The following is a 16,039-nucleotide window of genomic DNA, read 5'->3' as shown; positions in this document are numbered from 1 at the left end:
CCCTCCAGCTGGCTTGTCTCTGCCCCTTTACCTCCACTATCATCACCCTCACCTCAACCTCCACCACCATCACCACCAGCTCCAACACCCCTACCTGTAGCACTGTCACCACTCCTACCATCACCATCACCTCCTCCACCGTCAGCTGTGCTTCCAACCCCACCTGTACCCTCTCTCCCACCTCCATTATCAACCCCATCATTTTGAGTGCTGACAACCTGCCCGGCTCTGTACTGAACCTCTCGTTCATTCTCACCCTTTCCCTTGATTTGAAAGTTACACGTTTTGTTTCTGTTGGTACCTGAGTCCGTTCCGTAGCATGGATGGCTTATAAACGGACATTTCCTTCTCACAGTTCTGGAGGCTGGTGAGGACCTGCTCCCTGGTTCACAGATGACAGCTTCTTGCTGTGTCCTCACGTGGCGGAGGGGGGAAGAAAGCTCTCTGGGGTCCCTGTATAAGGACACTAATAGTGTTCATGAGGCTCCACCCCATCACCTAATCACCTCCCAAAGGCCCCACCTCCACACAGCGACCGTCACCTGGGGGGTAGGTTTCACATGTAACTTTGGGGGGGACATTCAGTTGGTGACCCTGTTGCATTCCTTTCCTCCTCCTGTTTACTGTCAGGCATACCTGACTTAACTGAATCCAGAGTTAACCAGCTCTTCTGCCATCTCCCTGATGACATGGCCCGAGTGCCCTGGCCCCACGCGGGGTTCTGCCCAGCGGAGCTCCATCGCCACTGCCTGTGGAGCTGCCCACTTGTCTCCCCAGTCCCATGTTCTCTTTGCACCCAGGAACTCGGTTTCCTTCTCCTGAAATGCATCTTCAGCTGTTCTTTCCACGGGAGTCTGTTAGTCGTCGTCTGGAAATGGCCGTTTCGCTTCCTCTGGGGTGATAATGGAGCTGACTGCAGAATTCCTGGTTGGCGCCGTGTCTCTCAGCACTTTGGAGAGCTCATCTCACTGTCTCTGGCGTCTCTTGATGGTTGGGAGAGGCCACCGTCACCTGCACCAGTGTCTGCCTCTTCTGGATGTTTCCATGATCTTCTCTTGATTCTCTGCAGATTCACTCTGGTGTCAAGGAGTGGACATGCATTCTGTTGCTCAGGACTCAAGCTGTTTGAATCTGAGAATAGGTGTCTTCATTAACTCAAGACCGTTCTTGGCCCTTGGCTCTCTGACTGTTGGCTGTCCCGCCACCTGCCTCTTTTCTCTTTCTGGAATTCTCCTTACACAGACGGGACCTTCTCAAGGTTTCCTTCTGTCTCAGAACTTCTCGTATTCCGTCCTCTCTTCTGAGCTGCTTTCGGGACGGTCCCTCCGGCTCACCGACCCTCTCTTCAGCTGTGTCTGACCTTCTCTGTAGCCCTTCTATTCGGTCTTTCGTTTCAATGATTTTATTTTCCTTTACAGAAATTTTGATTGGTCTTTGGTCAACATGTGCCTATTTTTCATAGCATTGCGTTGTTTTGTTTCAGATTCCTTCAGTTACAATCTTTACACAGCCTTCTTTTCTGGTTTCTATGTGATTGCTCCGTTAAGGGAAGTTCTGGGGTCGAGTCTTGCTGTGGCCGCGCTGGCTGACGCTCCTGTGCTGTTCCCCTGCGAGTTCTTCGGCTGGGCGTCATCCGTGTGGTGCCGTGGGCCCTGCCTTGGGAAGACTCCCTCCAGATTGGTTTTGTGATGGCTTTCACCAAACACCCCCGGGCATCTCTAGCCCGGCACCGCTCTTTATGTTACTTTCTTGGTTTAGAGGTGCCTTGACCATGTAGATTATTGAAAAATCAAACACAGGCCCCTGGCTGCAGGTCCTCGGAGCCGGGTGAACGCAGACGGGCTTCCCGCAGTTACCTGCCGTGGCAGGCTGTTCCTGTGTCCTCTCCTCCTGAGGCCCCTACATGTCCCTGGACTCTGTCAGGCACCGGGGTGACTCCAAGGCCTTGTGGACCCTCGTGGGGGACGGGCTGGGCTCACATGATTTGAAGTTCGGGTCTTGTCTTCCTGGACTGGCATCTGGGGTGCTGCTCAGGACACGCGCAGCGCTGCAGCCGTGGCGCTGGCCTGGGCCACGGAGCAAACAGCCCGGGACGGGGCTGTGATCCCTGCCCCACCTCAGCTGAGTTGTGGAGGTGTGTGCCGAGAGGTGGGGCTTTGGCACGGTTGTCCTGTGCGGTAGGTGGCTCAGTCCTCAGCTGTGACCAGCTGTCCCCCTGCCCACTGAGCCAACAGGAGCTGCTCTCCAGGACAGCAGGCAGGGTTCCAGCCCTCTGACTCGTGTCCACCCATGGCTGGAAGAGGAAGCAATTCTTGGCCACTTGCCTCTGGGAGGTGCCCTGGACGTATGGGGGCGTCTGGCTGAGCTCAGGGCTGCCTGCTGGGCGAGACCTGAACCTCAGAGCTGGCCCATGAAGGCTGTGAGCTTGGCCGTGGGTCCTAGCCCTGGTGGGGAGGGCATAGCTTGATCTCGAAGGACCCAGGGCTCCAGGCTGACCTGCAGGCAGGGACTACTGACCACTCACTACCCTGCCCCAGGCCCCACCCACCAACACATACCCCTTCCCCAGCTCCCATCCTCCACAAAGGCCCTACCTAGCCTCTGCTTCCTTGGGTCCCTCTGGGTCCACCGTGGGGCTGAGCCCTTCTTGTGCCCTGTGTCCCCCACAGGCTGCAGTGCGCCTGCCAGCACAACACATGTGGGGGCTCCTGTGACCGCTGCTGCCCTGGCTTCAACCAGCAGCCATGGAAGCCTGCCACCACTGACAATGCCAACGAGTGCCAGTGTGAGTGTCCCCCCACGTACACACTCTCACACACACACTCTTGCACAACATTCTCACGTGCACTCACATGCGCAGGTGCTTACCTAACGCTGACAGCACTCACATGCACACACAATGCTCACCCACATGTTCACATGTACACTCAAATGCATATGCATGCACAACGCATGCCCCCGCATGTGTTCACACACACACTTGCACAGTGCTCACAATGCACTCACTCACACACTGACACACACGTGTATACACACTTATGCACGTGTGTGTTGTTGGCACACTGAGGCAACATGGCACGTTCTGCTGTCTGAGCCAGGCCACACCTGGGGTCATCTTTGATTTGTGGGACGTGCCCTGGGGGTCCCAGCAGTCCCAGCCAGGCCGGGTGATGGAGGGCCGTCTGACAGCTAATCCCCCTTCTCTCCAGCCTGCAACTGCCACAGCCATGCCCACGACTGCTACTACGACCCCGAGGTGGACCGGCGCAATGCCAGCCAGAACCAGGACAACGTCTACCAGGGTGGGGGCGTGTGCATCGACTGCCAGGTGGGGCCGGGCTGCTGCCAGGCCTGCATTGGGGGCTCGGGAGACTGAGGCGCTCGGCGTGGGTGGGGCCCTGTGCAGGAGGGCAGGCGTGGGGCTGAGGGTGCGGTTGGGTCACCTGGGGCCGGGGGTGGAGTGTCCCTGGACTCAGCGGCCCTGCACCCCCAGCATCACACCACCGGCATCAACTGTGAACGCTGCCTGCCCGGCTTCTACCGCGCCCCAGACCAGCCCCTTGACTCACCATACGCCTGCCGCCGTGAGTGCGATCGGCCTGGGTGGGGTTTCCAGGGGAGCAAGGTCTGCCCGGGTAGGGGTGTCCTAGGGCAGGGACATCCTAGGTCTTGGGGTTCTGCCCAGGCAGGGACATCCTGGGAACAGGGTCTGTGCAGGTAGGGGTGTCCCAGGGCCTCAGGCTCCCTGTGGCCCCGGGGCCCTTGCACTGCTTTGGGAGTCCTGGCCACAGCTCTCATCCCCCTACTCAGACTGGTAGGCAAAGACTGCCCCTTCCTAGACCAGCCCCCCCGGGGCCTGAGAGCCCTGGGCTTGGGGTCTCAGGACCTCCCGCTTCCGCCCCACCCAGGCTGCAACTGCGAGTCGGACTTCACCGATGGGACGTGTGAGGACCTGACGGGCCGCTGCTACTGCCGGCCGAACTTCACGGGGGAGCGGTGCGACGCGTGTGCCGAGGGCTTCACCGGCTTCCCGCTCTGCCACCGTGAGGACACCGGCCTGGGGGCGGGGGCCTGGGGCTCCGAGCGCCCGAGCATCACTGCCTGCTGGGCCCCGGAACCCTGGGGTGGGGGGACCCCAGGGGGGGCCTTTTGTCGGGTCTGCATCTCCAGCTGTCGGAGACACCCAGGGTGGCCCGGCCTGGCTGACGCGTGTGTCTCCTCCCCTCAGCGGTGGCCTCCTTCCCCAACGACACCGGGGAACAGGTGCTGCCGGCCGGACAGATCGTGAGTAAGTGGCCCCCAAGGCCCCCGCCCTGCCCTGGGCCCCAGTGAAGCAGTGGGGCAGGAGGGGGCCCCACGAAGGCCCTGCAGAGAGGGAGGATTTTCATCTTACCTTATTTTGGGTTCTTTTATTTTTATGCAAATAGTTCATATTCAAGCTAAAAAACCTTCAAAAATATAAGTAAGCATAAGGTTGAAGAAAAAGTTATCCAGAATCATCCCGCTTCCAGATAGTCCCTCTGCCCACCGCGGGAGCCTCGCCATGCGCGTGCACACTTGGCCATGACCAACATTGACGTTTACTGTGCACACTGTTTTGTACTTGCGTCTTCACCCACCACAGTCCTGTAAACATGTCATTTCCTGGTCTCTGTGGCTCGGACAGATGTAGCTGTTACTTAACCAACCCCCAGTTGTTGGAAATTTAGGTTCTTTCCAGATTTTTTTCTAGATAGTGCTACATAAACATCCTTGCGGCTAAAGCTTTCCATAAATTCTTAATTATTTCCGTAGGACAATTTCCTAGAAGGTTCTGCCCAGGCTAGATGTGCACGTCTGGGGCATTTGTCTGTAGCTCACCAAGTAGCTCCCTTAAAATAAAGTACTCTACCAGCCTGGAGTTACCTTAGCAGCATTCACACACATCAGTCAGGTCATTGTTGTCCCTAGGAAGTAACGTTTATTCTTATCGTCAGCTTGATTGGCTAAAGATACTCTCCTCGGTTCAGAGATGCATTTCTCCCTTTTGCCTGCTTCTGGGGTTGGGATGTATCTTTTGGTTGGTGGCACATCATAGTCTGATTGGCAGGTGTTTTCCTTTCATCACAGGACATAAAATAATGGTGTGCTTTCTAATTGGTGGTGGTGGAGGTCTGAGTGCATTTGGTATTTCGTTGTTTGTAGCTGTGTGGTTTCATTTCTGGGCTCTCAGTTCTGTTCCATTGGTCTGTGTGTCTGTTCTTCTGCCAGTACTGTGCTGTTTTGACTACTGTAGCTTTGCAGTATATTTAGAAGTCAGGGAGTGTGATGCCTCCAGCTTGGTTCTTTTTTTCTCAGGATTGCTTTGGCTATTCGGGATATTTTGTGTTTTTCTAGCGGGGCCAGGTCAGGGATACTGTTAAACATCCTGCAGTGCACAGGATAGCCCCCACCCCCACAATAAAGAGTTACCCAGCCCAGAATGTCAGTGGTGCCGAGGTTGAGAAACACTGAGTTAAAAAGCTCTTAATCTGCCTCAGGGTGTAGCTTTGGCTAGGGGGGCCCCATAGGGTTGATATGCTGAGTTGTCATTACTGTTCCTTTCTAAACAATGTGTCATTTCAGTTTCCATGTTCCTTTCCACCCGAGTTATTTAGAAGAGTGTTCCTAACTCCGGGTGGTTAGATTTCCTTTCTGTCCTTTTTTTGATGGTTCAGTCCTAGTTTTATTGCATCTTGCTCAGATTTAGTAGTCTGATAATTTCTGGGTTTTCCTTCTAGAGTGAAACTGACACCTTTGGGTTTTATCTCATGAAAGGGACAGAGACTATGGCTGCTGTCAGTAGGGCTTGCTCCTGCCTTTATTGTATCATTTCTCCCTTCCTGTACATTTTTCCCTTCCAGCCTGTTGCCAGATTGAGCAACAAAAGGTGCTTGGGTTGGTTGGTTTGCGTTTCCTCCTCGGGGTTTGCAAGTTCTGTTTCTATCTTCTGGTCAGTCCCATGGTTATTCTTACATTTTTGATAAATATCAAGTCATCATATTGTATCAGTTACAAAAATTGCATAGCATTTATGACCCTGTTTTCATGCATAAGTTAAGACATTTAGCACACTTTTTCTTCCTTCTTCCCGACCCCCAGAATTATTTATAAAGACTAGAGTTTTCTCTTTGCCTTGTTATGTTTTGTTCTTACGTTTTTCTCTGGTTGTGTTAATGCCTGCAGTTGACTTGGTATCAATGTTATAAACAACTAGTCATATGTGTTTACAGTTGTCCTGATTTCACGCACACCACTGTTTTCTCAAAGCGTCGGCTCTCCCTTCTTGGGATTTCTACTGTCTTTCAGTTTTGTAGGAACATAGTATAAGTGTAAGGAGATGAGTTTGAGGAGGTTTCCCAGCAGGGAGGGCTCGGGTCTGCAGGGCATCTGAGACTCCCCTCCTCTTCCCCCACTTCAGACTGTGACTGCAGTGCCGCCGGGACCCAGGGCAATGCCTGCCGGAAGGACCCAAGGGTGGGACGCTGTGTATGCAAACCCAACTTCCAGGGCACCCACTGCGAGCTCTGTGCCCCAGGGTTCTACGGCCCGGGCTGCCAGCGTGAGTCCAGCCCTGTCCCTGTCCTTGCATGGACACTGAGAGCCTGGCCCCTCTCTGACAAGTATGCCACCCCTCCCTGCAGCATGCCGGTGTTCCAGCCCCGGTGTGGCAGATGGTGACTGTGACCGCGACTCGGGCCAGTGCAAGTGCCGGACTGGCTTCGAAGGGGCTGCCTGTGACCGCTGTGCCCCCGGCTACTTCCACTTCCCTCTCTGCCAGTGTGAGTGAGGCCTCCCCCAGTGGGCACAGCTGGGTGTGGGGCCCAGGCTTGGGCTGCCCAGCTCAGGGCCCCCTGGGCACTTTTCCACTCCACAGTGTGCGGCTGCAGCCCTTCAGGGACCCTGCCCGAGGGCTGTGACGAGGCTGGCCGCTGCCTATGCCGACCTGAGTTTGATGGCCCTCACTGTGACCGCTGCCGGCCTGGCCACCATGGCTACCCCGACTGCCGTGGTGAGCAAAGGGCCCAGGTGGAGCCTAAGTGGGGCAGGAGGCCACCCGTAGGCATCCAGAGCCTGACTCTGTGTCCCCTGCAGCCTGTGCCTGTGACCCCCGGGGTGCCCTGGACCAGCTCTGTGGAGTGGGTGGCGTATGCCACTGCCGCCCTGGCTATATGGGGACCACCTGCCAGGAGTGCAGCCCCGGCTTCCACGGCTTCCCCGACTGTGCCCGTGAGTGCCCTTGTGGGAGGCCGGGAGGGCGGCTGTGTCCGCACCATGTGCCCACACCCATCCTCCTCCCCAGCCTGCCACTGCAATGCCGACGGCTCCCTACATGCATCCTGCGACCCTCGCAGCGGGCAGTGCAGCTGCCGGCCCCGTGTGACGGGGCTGCGGTGTGACACATGTGTGCCCGGTGCTTACAACTTCCCCTACTGTGAAGGTGAGGCTGGTGCAGCATGTGTCGTGTGCTGGGTGTGTTGTTCACATGCGCACTTTTGTGTGCTGGGTGTTCCCGTGACTGTTCGCGTGCTCTGCTTGCCCACACGTGTGCTCATGTGGTGCTTCACACGCTGCAGTCTGTGAATGTGTGTGTGTGTGTGTGTTCGTGTGCTGCGTGAGTGTCCACGCACATTTTTATGTGGGTGTTCTTGGATGTGTGTGTTCACTTATTTGTGTTCACGTGCTATACGTGTATCCGTGTGTTCACGTGCTTTGTGCACACATGTGCTTGTGTGGCTGTTCGTCATGGTGCATGTTCACACGTGTTCACATGCTCTGTGTGCTGGTTGCATGTTCATAACCCATGTTGTGGGGACCACAGCACAGAAGCACAGGTTTTCACGCTTGTTCATATGTGTGGGAGGTGTGTGTGCTGGCTCCCATGGAGCTGTGAGTCCTGGCTGGTCCTGGGCAAGCCGCTGGCCATTGGGGTCGGGGACCAAGGAATGACCATGGTCCGGGTGTCTCCACAGCTGGCTCCTGCCACCCTGCTGGCCTGGCCCCAGCCGTTCCTGAGGTAAGCCCTGGTCAGCCCTCGCTGGGGGGATGGGTGCGGCCCAGTGAGACCATTGCTTCCTTCTGCTGCTCAGTTGTCACAGCAGCCTCAGGGCCCACCTCCTCCCCAGTAGTCCTCTGTCCGTACTCCAGGAGCATGCCAGAGACAGGGCAGGGCTCCAGGGCTTAGGGTTGTGGGCAAGAGGACAGGGACCCACTCTGACCCTCAGTCTCATCTTCTCCCAGGCACAGGCCCCCTGTATGTGCCGGGCTCATGTGGAGGGACCAAGCTGCGATCGCTGTAAACCCGGGTTCTGGGGGCTGAGTCCAAGCACCCCTGAAGGCTGTACCCGTGAGTGTGCCTGGAGTGGGTATTGGGGGTGCTGGGGGCCCTGGGAGGTGAGGGCTGGCCTCACAATCCTGAGCAGGATGGAGTCCAGGCCCTCCTGCCCCTCCCCCATCTCAAGCTTGCCCTGCCCCCGTCCCCCCAGGCTGCAGCTGTGACCCCAGGGGCACACTGGGTGGAGTTGCCGAGTGCCAGCTGGTGAGTCTGAGGGCCGAGGTGCTGGGGGCTGTGGGGGCCGGCGTGTCGAGACCCTCCCCTGCCTGGTCCCACCTTCTCCCTCGGTCCCCAGGGCAGCGGCCAGTGCTTCTGCAAGCCCCACGTGTGTGGCCAGACCTGCGCGGCGTGCAAGGATGGCTTCTTCGGGCTGGACCGGGCTGACTACTTCGGCTGCCGCAGTAGGTCCTTGCTCACTCGCGCCTCTGACTGTGTCGCGGAGGAGGCTGAGCCAGGATGGGACCGGTGGGGCGAGGGCCCCAGCCAGGGCCTGGGCACGGGGAGGCCCAGATGTTGGACTGTCACTCATTGAGCTGCTTCTGGATGCCTGGCCAGGCCTGTGCGGGGTGTGGGAGAGAGGGGGCACTACCATCTCTGCCCTCAATCCTCCTGCCCTCCAACCCGCACCCCTGGTGGACGTCGCTAGTCAATCCCAGGTCCCTTGCCCCCGAGCCTGGACTCAGAGCCTCTGGTGTCCAGAGCCCCAGGCAGCCTCGAGTGCTAGACAGAAGGTGCCTTCTCAGGCCCGGTTGCTCTCGGCAGAGGGTGGACAGAGCCCCAGGGGCCTGTCTCTGAGGCCGGAGCAGGCTCCTGAGCCAGGGGGCTGTGGGAGGAGCACTAAGGCAAGGGGGCTGGGCCGCGTTGACCTCACTCCCTCCCACTGCAGGCTGCCGCTGTGATGTTGGTGGTGCGCTGGGCCAGGGCTGTGAACCGAGGACAGGCGCCTGCCGGTGTCGCCCCAACACCCAGGGCCTCACCTGCAGCGAGTGGGTGCCCCCCGACAAGGCAGGGGCAAGGGGCTCGGGGAGGCGGCTTGTCCACTGGGCTGCTCCCTGGGGACCATGGTGGGCTGTGCAGGGCCAGTGCCTGCCCTGCCCAGCCAGGATGGCGGCTGCCCCTGACCACCCCTGCTGTGGCCAGGCCAGCGCGGGACCACTACCTCCCCGACCTGCACCACCTGCGCCTGGAGCTGGAGGAGGCAGCCACGCCTGAGGGCCACGCCATACGCTTCGGCTTCAACCCCCTGGAGTTCGAGAACTTCAGCTGGAGGGGCTATGCGCAGATGACGCCCATCCAGGTGGGTGTGGCACAGCCCCAGCCCCCGGCTCGGGGCTTGAGCTGGTGGGCAGGCCCCTGCGGTCCCAGGACCAGGCTGAGAATGGCCAGGGAGGGGAGACCCTGATTTTCCACACCTCCCCACAGCCCAGGATCGTGGCGAGGCTGAACGTGAGCTCCCCTGACCTCTTCCGGCTGGTCTTCCGATACGTCAACCGTGGGCCCACAAGTGTGAGTGGGCGGGTGTCTGTGCAAGAGGAGGGCAAGTTTGCCACCTGCACCAACTGTGAGTGTTGGCGGGGGTGCCCCTGCCCCTCCCGCCCGCCCTCCCCCTGCCCCCACTCACGCCTCAATCCCACCCAGCCCCAGCCCTGCCCTGGGCCCGCACGAGGGTGGGGAGGTTAGCCTGTCCGCTGGCCCTGGGCAACGTGCGGCCTGGGCTGGCTGGTGGGCTGTGTCCGGGAGTCTCACCGTCCTTGCTCCCAGGCACAGAGCAGAGCCAGCCGGTGGCCTTCCCGCCCAGCACGGAGCCTGCCTTCGTCACCGTGCCCCGGAGAGGCTTTGGGGAGCCCTTTGTGCTGAACCCTGGCACCTGGGCCCTGCTCGTGGAGGCCACAGGGGTGCTCCTGGTGAGGCAGGGGCTGAGCAGGGCGGGGTGGGGCGGGGCGGGGCGGTGGTTAGGGCCATGGTACCCACTGCCCGCTCTGCCCCAGGACTATGTGGTCCTGCTGCCTAGCGCGTACTACGAGGCGGCCCTCCTGCAGCTGCGGGTGACCGAGGCCTGCACGTTCCGGCCCACTGACCAGCGCTCTGCAGAGAAGTGAGGGTCGGCCCGATGGGCGGGGGCGTGGGGCCCGACCCTCACTGTGCTCAGGCCGCCTGCCCCTGCTGACCACAGACCATGTCCCCCTTGGCAGCTGCCTCCTGTACACCCACCTGCCCCTGGACGGCTTCCCCTCGGCCGCTGGGCCCGAAGCCCTCTGTCGTCATGACAACAGCCTTCCTCGGCCCTGCCCCACGGAGCAGCTCAGCCCCTCCCACCCGCTGCTGGCCGCCTGCCTAGGCAGTGACGTGAGTGTCTCTGGGGCCCCACAGAGGGGCGGCCGAGTGGGGTCAAGACCTGTGGGGAGGTGTACCCTTGGCCTGGGAAATAGGGGTCCGTGTTGCAGTGACAGGACACAGGTGCAGGGCAAGAGAGATGCGGGCGAGGCCGTGGGTTTGACCGGGAGTCAGGACACCCTCGGGCCTTGTCTGTAAATGGTATTGACGGCTCCAGCCCTCTGCTGATCACAAACAGGTGTTGGGTCTTTTATTCACTCCAAGACTCGGGCCAGACCTCTGGGCACTCAGCAGCGGTGAGGCCAGTGGGCCTCAGGTGGGCAGGGGAGGCTCGGAGTGAGCAGAGGTTGCAAGGTGGCGGCTGAGGCAGTGTCCTGGGAGGAGTGGCCCAGGCAGCCGGGACAGCAGGTGCACAGGCCCTCAGACCAGCGGGAGGAGGCTCTGAGGGAGGACAGTGGGAAGAGCCATGTCCAGGGAGCACATGGAGTCCTGTTCTCCAGGTGGGGGCTGGGGCGGGGCCTCTGACTGTCCTGTCCCCCCAGGTGGATGTCCAGCTGCAGGTGGTGGTGCCGCAGCCAGGCGACTATGCCCTGGTGGTGGACTACGCCAATGAAGACACCCGCCAGGAGGTGGGCGTGGCGGTGCACACTCCCCAGCGGGCCCCTCAGCAGGGGGCACTCACCCTCCACCCCTGTCCATACAGGTGCATGGGGTCGGGGGCTAGGGGGCTGGAGAGGAGGGCTTGGGCCCCAGGGCTGCCCCACCCACTGACCACCCCTGCCCGGCCCCAGCACCCTGTGCCGAGGTGCTGTCCTGGACGCCCAGCACCACCTGGTGGTCTTCCATCTGGACACAGAGGCCAGCATCCGGCTCACAGCTGAGCAGGCGCGCTTCTTCCTGGTAAGGTCCTGCCCCTTGACCTGCACGGTCCCCACGACCTCCCGTGGGGTCAGGTCTCCTATCTGATCTTAAGCACGTTCAGAGGTAGGGAGAAGAGTGCAGGGAGCCCAGGTCCCCGTCACCAGCCCCACCCACAGCTCCTGGTCCTGAGTTTTCTAGAACACCCCTTACCTGCAGGGTTTTTTCCCTGTGAGCACAAAATGTCTATTTATTTAGAAGTAGTGCTCACAGCCATGGCAGCCGTGGAAGGGGAAGTACGATGCACTGGAGCTGGAGTGGAATGAAAGTGACCTTAACCAAAGACCGCTTTTTTGGTATAATTTGCAAAAACATGTCCGTATGTGAACAGCACCCCTCCCCTGGGTTAGGAGGGAGCCTGCTCACCGGGTCCTGAAGCTTAAGTTCACCAGCGTCATGGTGATTTGCTTCTGTACCAACCTCACGGAGTTGTGAGCAGTAAATCACAGACCAGATACCTGCAAACCTGTTTTGTAATCACTAAATCCTGTGCAATAGTCGTCGTTATTCTGATGCACAGAACCAAGCGTAAAAATTTATTCTGCAAGTAACAGAACGGATGATGTCTGCTCTCACAGAACCTCTTACAGTCATTACGTTTCCCTTGGCCTTTGAAAAGTTCACGTGGGTAATACACGCACGCATTTTTACTGAAGTATCAATCATCAATGAGAGGCTTGTAATACAGTCACCCCCTCATCCTGCATTTTCCTTTTTCTCTTTTTTTGATGTTTTTTTCAATCATTTTATTGAGGGCGTAATGGTTTATATATTGTGTGATTTCAGGTGCACATTGTTATTTATCAGCTTCTGCATAGACTGCGTCGTGTTCACCACCAACAGTCTGGCTTTCACCCATCACCACATACATGTGCCCTTTACCCCTTGGCCCACCTCCCAACCCCCTTCCTGTCCCCACATCTTTCCAACTCCACTCTCCAGAGTCAGTGTTTCTGCCATGTTGCTAATAGCATGGACCACGTTGCTTTCTCCTGAGTGGTCGATGCATGACACCACAGTCTGCCCTCGCCCACGGCTCTGCCACTGGGGACAAGGGTGTTTTAAACTTGCTGTTTCGTGTACATGGGAAAGGACCCACAGCACACAGGCCAGCGCATTTCTCCCGGCCCCAGCACCCAAGCCAGGAAGCAACACTGCCCACCGACGGCCCTCAGGCCCCTGGGGTCACACCTCCCCGCGCTGACCACACTGCTTAGTTTGCTTGCTCCGGAACTTTCTGTAACTGGGACACCTGGGTTCCTCTTTTGTGCTGCGTCTTTCGCCAACTCCGTGTTGGAGATGGATCTGTGGGGTCACTGAGTCTGTGCAGTGTTTCTTGTCTTCGCTGTAGGGTTTTCTAGACGCGCTGCGATGTCTCGTGTTGTGTTGTATTTGTCACATGTGTACCTACACCGCAGTGGACAGCCTGGGGCAGAGACGCCTGCCGGTGAACTGGGCTTACTGAGTGCTGGCCTTTGCCGGGTCCCATCCCTGGAGCTGTGGGGAGGCAGGCAGTCAACGTGCACTTGAATGACTGCAGACAGCAAGGGGGTGGACAGCGGAGAGGTGGGGCAGCCAGGGCGAGAGCCGCGCAGGAAGTGCTCTGAGCCCCAGAAGCCGCGGTTGAGGGCTGGGGTTTATGCAGACAGAGGAGGGGCTGCCAGAGTGGGGACAGGGACTTGATGCAAAGAGCAGGACTCGGTGTTCGCCGGGGCGTGGATGGGGCTCCACCAGCACCTCCACGTCCACCCCTGCCCTCTGCCCGCAGCACAGCGTCACCCTGGTGCCTGTGCAGGCGTTCACCTTGGAGTTCCTGGAGCCCCGGGTCCACTGCGTCAGCAGCCACGGCACCTTCGGCCCCAGCAGGTAGTGGGGCCGGGAGGGGGCGGGGGGGCCGGCAGGGCACACTGGCCGGATCACCAGGACTCTCCCCTGTGCTCCCTTGCCAGTGTTGCCTGCCTGCCCTCCCGCTTCCCGAAGCCGCCCCAGCCCATCGTCCTCAGGGACTGCCAGGTGCTGCCACTGCCTCCCGGCCTCCCGCTGACCCGCTCGCAGGAGCTCACACCAGGTGCACCCCCGTCTGGGCCCCAGCCTCGACCCCCCACCGCCGTGGACCCCGATGTGGAGCCCACCCTGCTGCGCCACCCTCAGGTGAGGGCCCGGGCCACGAGGGATGGGGCTGTGGGCCAGGCCGGCACTCAGGCCCCCTGCTGTTGGCTGCCCTTGGCAGGCGGTCCAGGTGGCAGTGGGGGCTGGCTCAGCTCCCCCTGCAGCGTCCCCACACCACACTCACTGGAGCCTCTACCTGCAGGGCACGGTGGTCTTCACCACCCAGGTGCCCGCCCTGGGCCGCTATGCCTTCCTGTTGCACGGCTACCAGCCAGCCCATCCCACCTTCGCCGTGGAGGTCCTCATCAACGGGGGCCGTGTCTGGCAGGGTGAGTGGCTGTGGCGGGTGGTGGAGGGGACAGACCCCCAGACAAGGAGACTGTTGGGGGTCTTATCCACATGGCCCCATTGTGTGGTCACCACACACGACATGGACAGATAGTGTGCTGGTTCCATGCGTGGCCTGCGTGGGTCACAGCACAGTGCCCATTACCTGGCTGTGAATGACAGGTCCACACATCCCCATCCTGCCGTCAGTTCTCCAATGAGGTGCCCCGGGGTCCCCTGCAGGCGGCAGCCCCAGCCTCCCTGCCCCCTCAGGTTCTGCTCCTCGTACCTGAATCAGGATTCGCCCATCACACGCACGGGCGATTGAGGGTTTGCTAGGGACCACTGGTTGATGGCACGCGCGTTCCTACGTGTGTGTCTGTTTTGTTCCTGCTCAGCCAAGCTCAGGGGCCTGTGTTTAGTGGGCCCAGCCAGGCGGGCCTCTGCAGGCGAGTCATATGTCCGTGTCACGTGTCACAGGTGTACGCTCCTTGGTGGGGAGGGCTCTGCCCCATGGGCACCCCCTCCTTCTGGTGGTTCCAGGAGTGCCCAGGGCCGGGATGAAGCCATGGGCCAGGGGTGGTAGGTGGGGGTGCTGACCTGCCTTTTCTTCCTGCTCCAGGCCATGCCAACGCCAGCTTCTGCCCGCATGGCTACGGCTGCCGCACCCTGGTGGTGTGTGAGGACCAGGCTGTCCTGGATGTGACCGACAGTGAGCTCACTGTGACTGTGCGTGTGCCCGAGGGCCGGTGGCTCTGGCTGGTGAGTCCTGAGGCTGGTATCTCTTTGTGGGGACATCCCAGGGCCTGGCATGGGGCTGATGTTCTGTGTGGGGCTGGTGTCCCTGCATGTGGACATTCCGGGACCCAGCGTGGGGCTGGTGTCCCTGCGTGGGAATGTCCTGAACCTGCTCCGGGACCAGCCGTCCTCACACCTGTCACACCACCGTTGGTCACTCAGCCAGGGTATGTCCCCTGCCTGCCTCGGCCCAGCCCCATGCCAGTGCTAGGGGACAGCAACCTCTGGGGACTTCTAGGCCTACCACCTGAAGCTCCAGAGAGAGCCCAAGAGCCGAGATGTTGCCCACCAGCTCCCTAGGGTCCTGCTGGCCAGGGTAGCCTTTGTGGAGGAGAGAGGGCCTGAAGGAGGGCGAGGGAGGGCAAAAGTGGGTCCAGGAGGCAGGGTTGAGAGGGACCCCAGGAGGCCGGGCACCTCCTTGTTGGTACTGCCTCCTCACGCTCCCGAGCTTCTGTCAGGCTGTGGAGGTGACCTCCTTTCTGAGCGGTCCGGGTGTGCTCTGGGCCTGGCTGGGATGCTGCGCCACTGTCCGAGCTGCCCGGCCAGACCCTGGCCAGTCACAGGGACCCTCTGGTGCTGTGCTCCTACAGCAGGCTCTGGCATGCTCCCCGTCACGTGCCCTCTTCGGGGCTACGGGGAGGTGACCAGGCCTTGATGCCCTAGGAGTACGTGTTAGTGGTCCCTGAGGACGCCTACAGCCCCAGCTACCTCCGGGAGGAGCCCCTGGACAAATCCTACGACTTCATCAGCCACTGTGCCATCCACGGTTACCACATCAGGTGGGCTGGGCTCGGGGCAAGGCCGAGGGCAGGGCTGGGAGCCCGGACCGGGAGCCGGCCTCACCACTGCCCCTTGCTGCAGCCCCACCAGCTCGTCCCCGTTCTGCCGCAACGCCGCCACCTCGCTCTCTCTCTTCTACAACAACGGGGCTCGGCCCTGTGGCTGCCACGAAGTGGGTGCCACGAGCCCCACGTGTGAGCCCTTCGGGGGCCAGTGTCCTTGCCGCGCCTACGTCATCGGCCGCGACTGCTCCCGCTGCGCCACTGGCTACTGGGGCTTCCCCAACTGCAGGCGTGAGTAGCGCATCCATGGGAGTGCCAGCGAGGGGCGTAGTGCCCGAGGCTGAGGGGGCTTCCTGGTGGAGGGGGGCTCACCAAGAAGCGTGGGCACAGTGGTCCAGAGAACATTCTGGAGCCTGGC

General features: G+C 60.1%; 1 protein-coding gene across 2 annotated transcripts in view; it reads left to right on the top strand.

The window, feature by feature from the left end:
• The window catches only part of LAMA5 (laminin subunit alpha 5), a 51,804-nt gene that overhangs the window by 18,335 nt on the left and 17,430 nt on the right, over positions 1 to 16,039 (top strand). For both annotated transcript variants that reach the window (XR_011530681.1, XM_070587727.1), the window contains exons 7-34: positions 2,670 to 2,785; positions 3,210 to 3,328; positions 3,494 to 3,584; positions 3,909 to 4,043; positions 4,229 to 4,288; positions 6,440 to 6,580; positions 6,663 to 6,800; positions 6,896 to 7,030; positions 7,114 to 7,248; positions 7,322 to 7,459; positions 7,992 to 8,035; positions 8,260 to 8,365; positions 8,505 to 8,557; positions 8,649 to 8,754; positions 9,240 to 9,339; positions 9,494 to 9,650; positions 9,776 to 9,914; positions 10,115 to 10,257; positions 10,342 to 10,448; positions 10,546 to 10,699; positions 11,230 to 11,390; positions 11,479 to 11,587; positions 13,374 to 13,471; positions 13,555 to 13,756; positions 13,917 to 14,043; positions 14,664 to 14,803; positions 15,503 to 15,618; positions 15,701 to 15,912. Coding sequence is in view for 1 of the 2 variants with exons in the window: in XM_070587727.1 (XP_070443828.1) it covers positions 2,670 to 2,785; positions 3,210 to 3,328; positions 3,494 to 3,584; positions 3,909 to 4,043; positions 4,229 to 4,288; positions 6,440 to 6,580; positions 6,663 to 6,800; positions 6,896 to 7,030; positions 7,114 to 7,248; positions 7,322 to 7,459; positions 7,992 to 8,035; positions 8,260 to 8,365; positions 8,505 to 8,557; positions 8,649 to 8,754; positions 9,240 to 9,339; positions 9,494 to 9,650; positions 9,776 to 9,914; positions 10,115 to 10,257; positions 10,342 to 10,448; positions 10,546 to 10,699; positions 11,230 to 11,390; positions 11,479 to 11,587; positions 13,374 to 13,471; positions 13,555 to 13,756; positions 13,917 to 14,043; positions 14,664 to 14,803; positions 15,503 to 15,618; positions 15,701 to 15,912 (3,482 nt within the window). In the remaining variant the exon portion in view is untranslated. The remainder of the gene's footprint in view (positions 1 to 2,669; positions 2,786 to 3,209; positions 3,329 to 3,493; positions 3,585 to 3,908; positions 4,044 to 4,228; positions 4,289 to 6,439; positions 6,581 to 6,662; positions 6,801 to 6,895; positions 7,031 to 7,113; positions 7,249 to 7,321; positions 7,460 to 7,991; positions 8,036 to 8,259; positions 8,366 to 8,504; positions 8,558 to 8,648; positions 8,755 to 9,239; positions 9,340 to 9,493; positions 9,651 to 9,775; positions 9,915 to 10,114; positions 10,258 to 10,341; positions 10,449 to 10,545; positions 10,700 to 11,229; positions 11,391 to 11,478; positions 11,588 to 13,373; positions 13,472 to 13,554; positions 13,757 to 13,916; positions 14,044 to 14,663; positions 14,804 to 15,502; positions 15,619 to 15,700; positions 15,913 to 16,039) is intronic.

Source organism: Equus przewalskii, chromosome 21, assembly GCF_037783145.1.
Source record: "Equus przewalskii isolate Varuska chromosome 21, EquPr2, whole genome shotgun sequence".
Lineage (NCBI taxonomy): Eukaryota > Metazoa > Chordata > Mammalia > Perissodactyla > Equidae > Equus > Equus przewalskii.
Note: the sequence above shows the minus strand (reverse complement) of the source record. Positions and strands in the feature narration are given on the sequence as shown.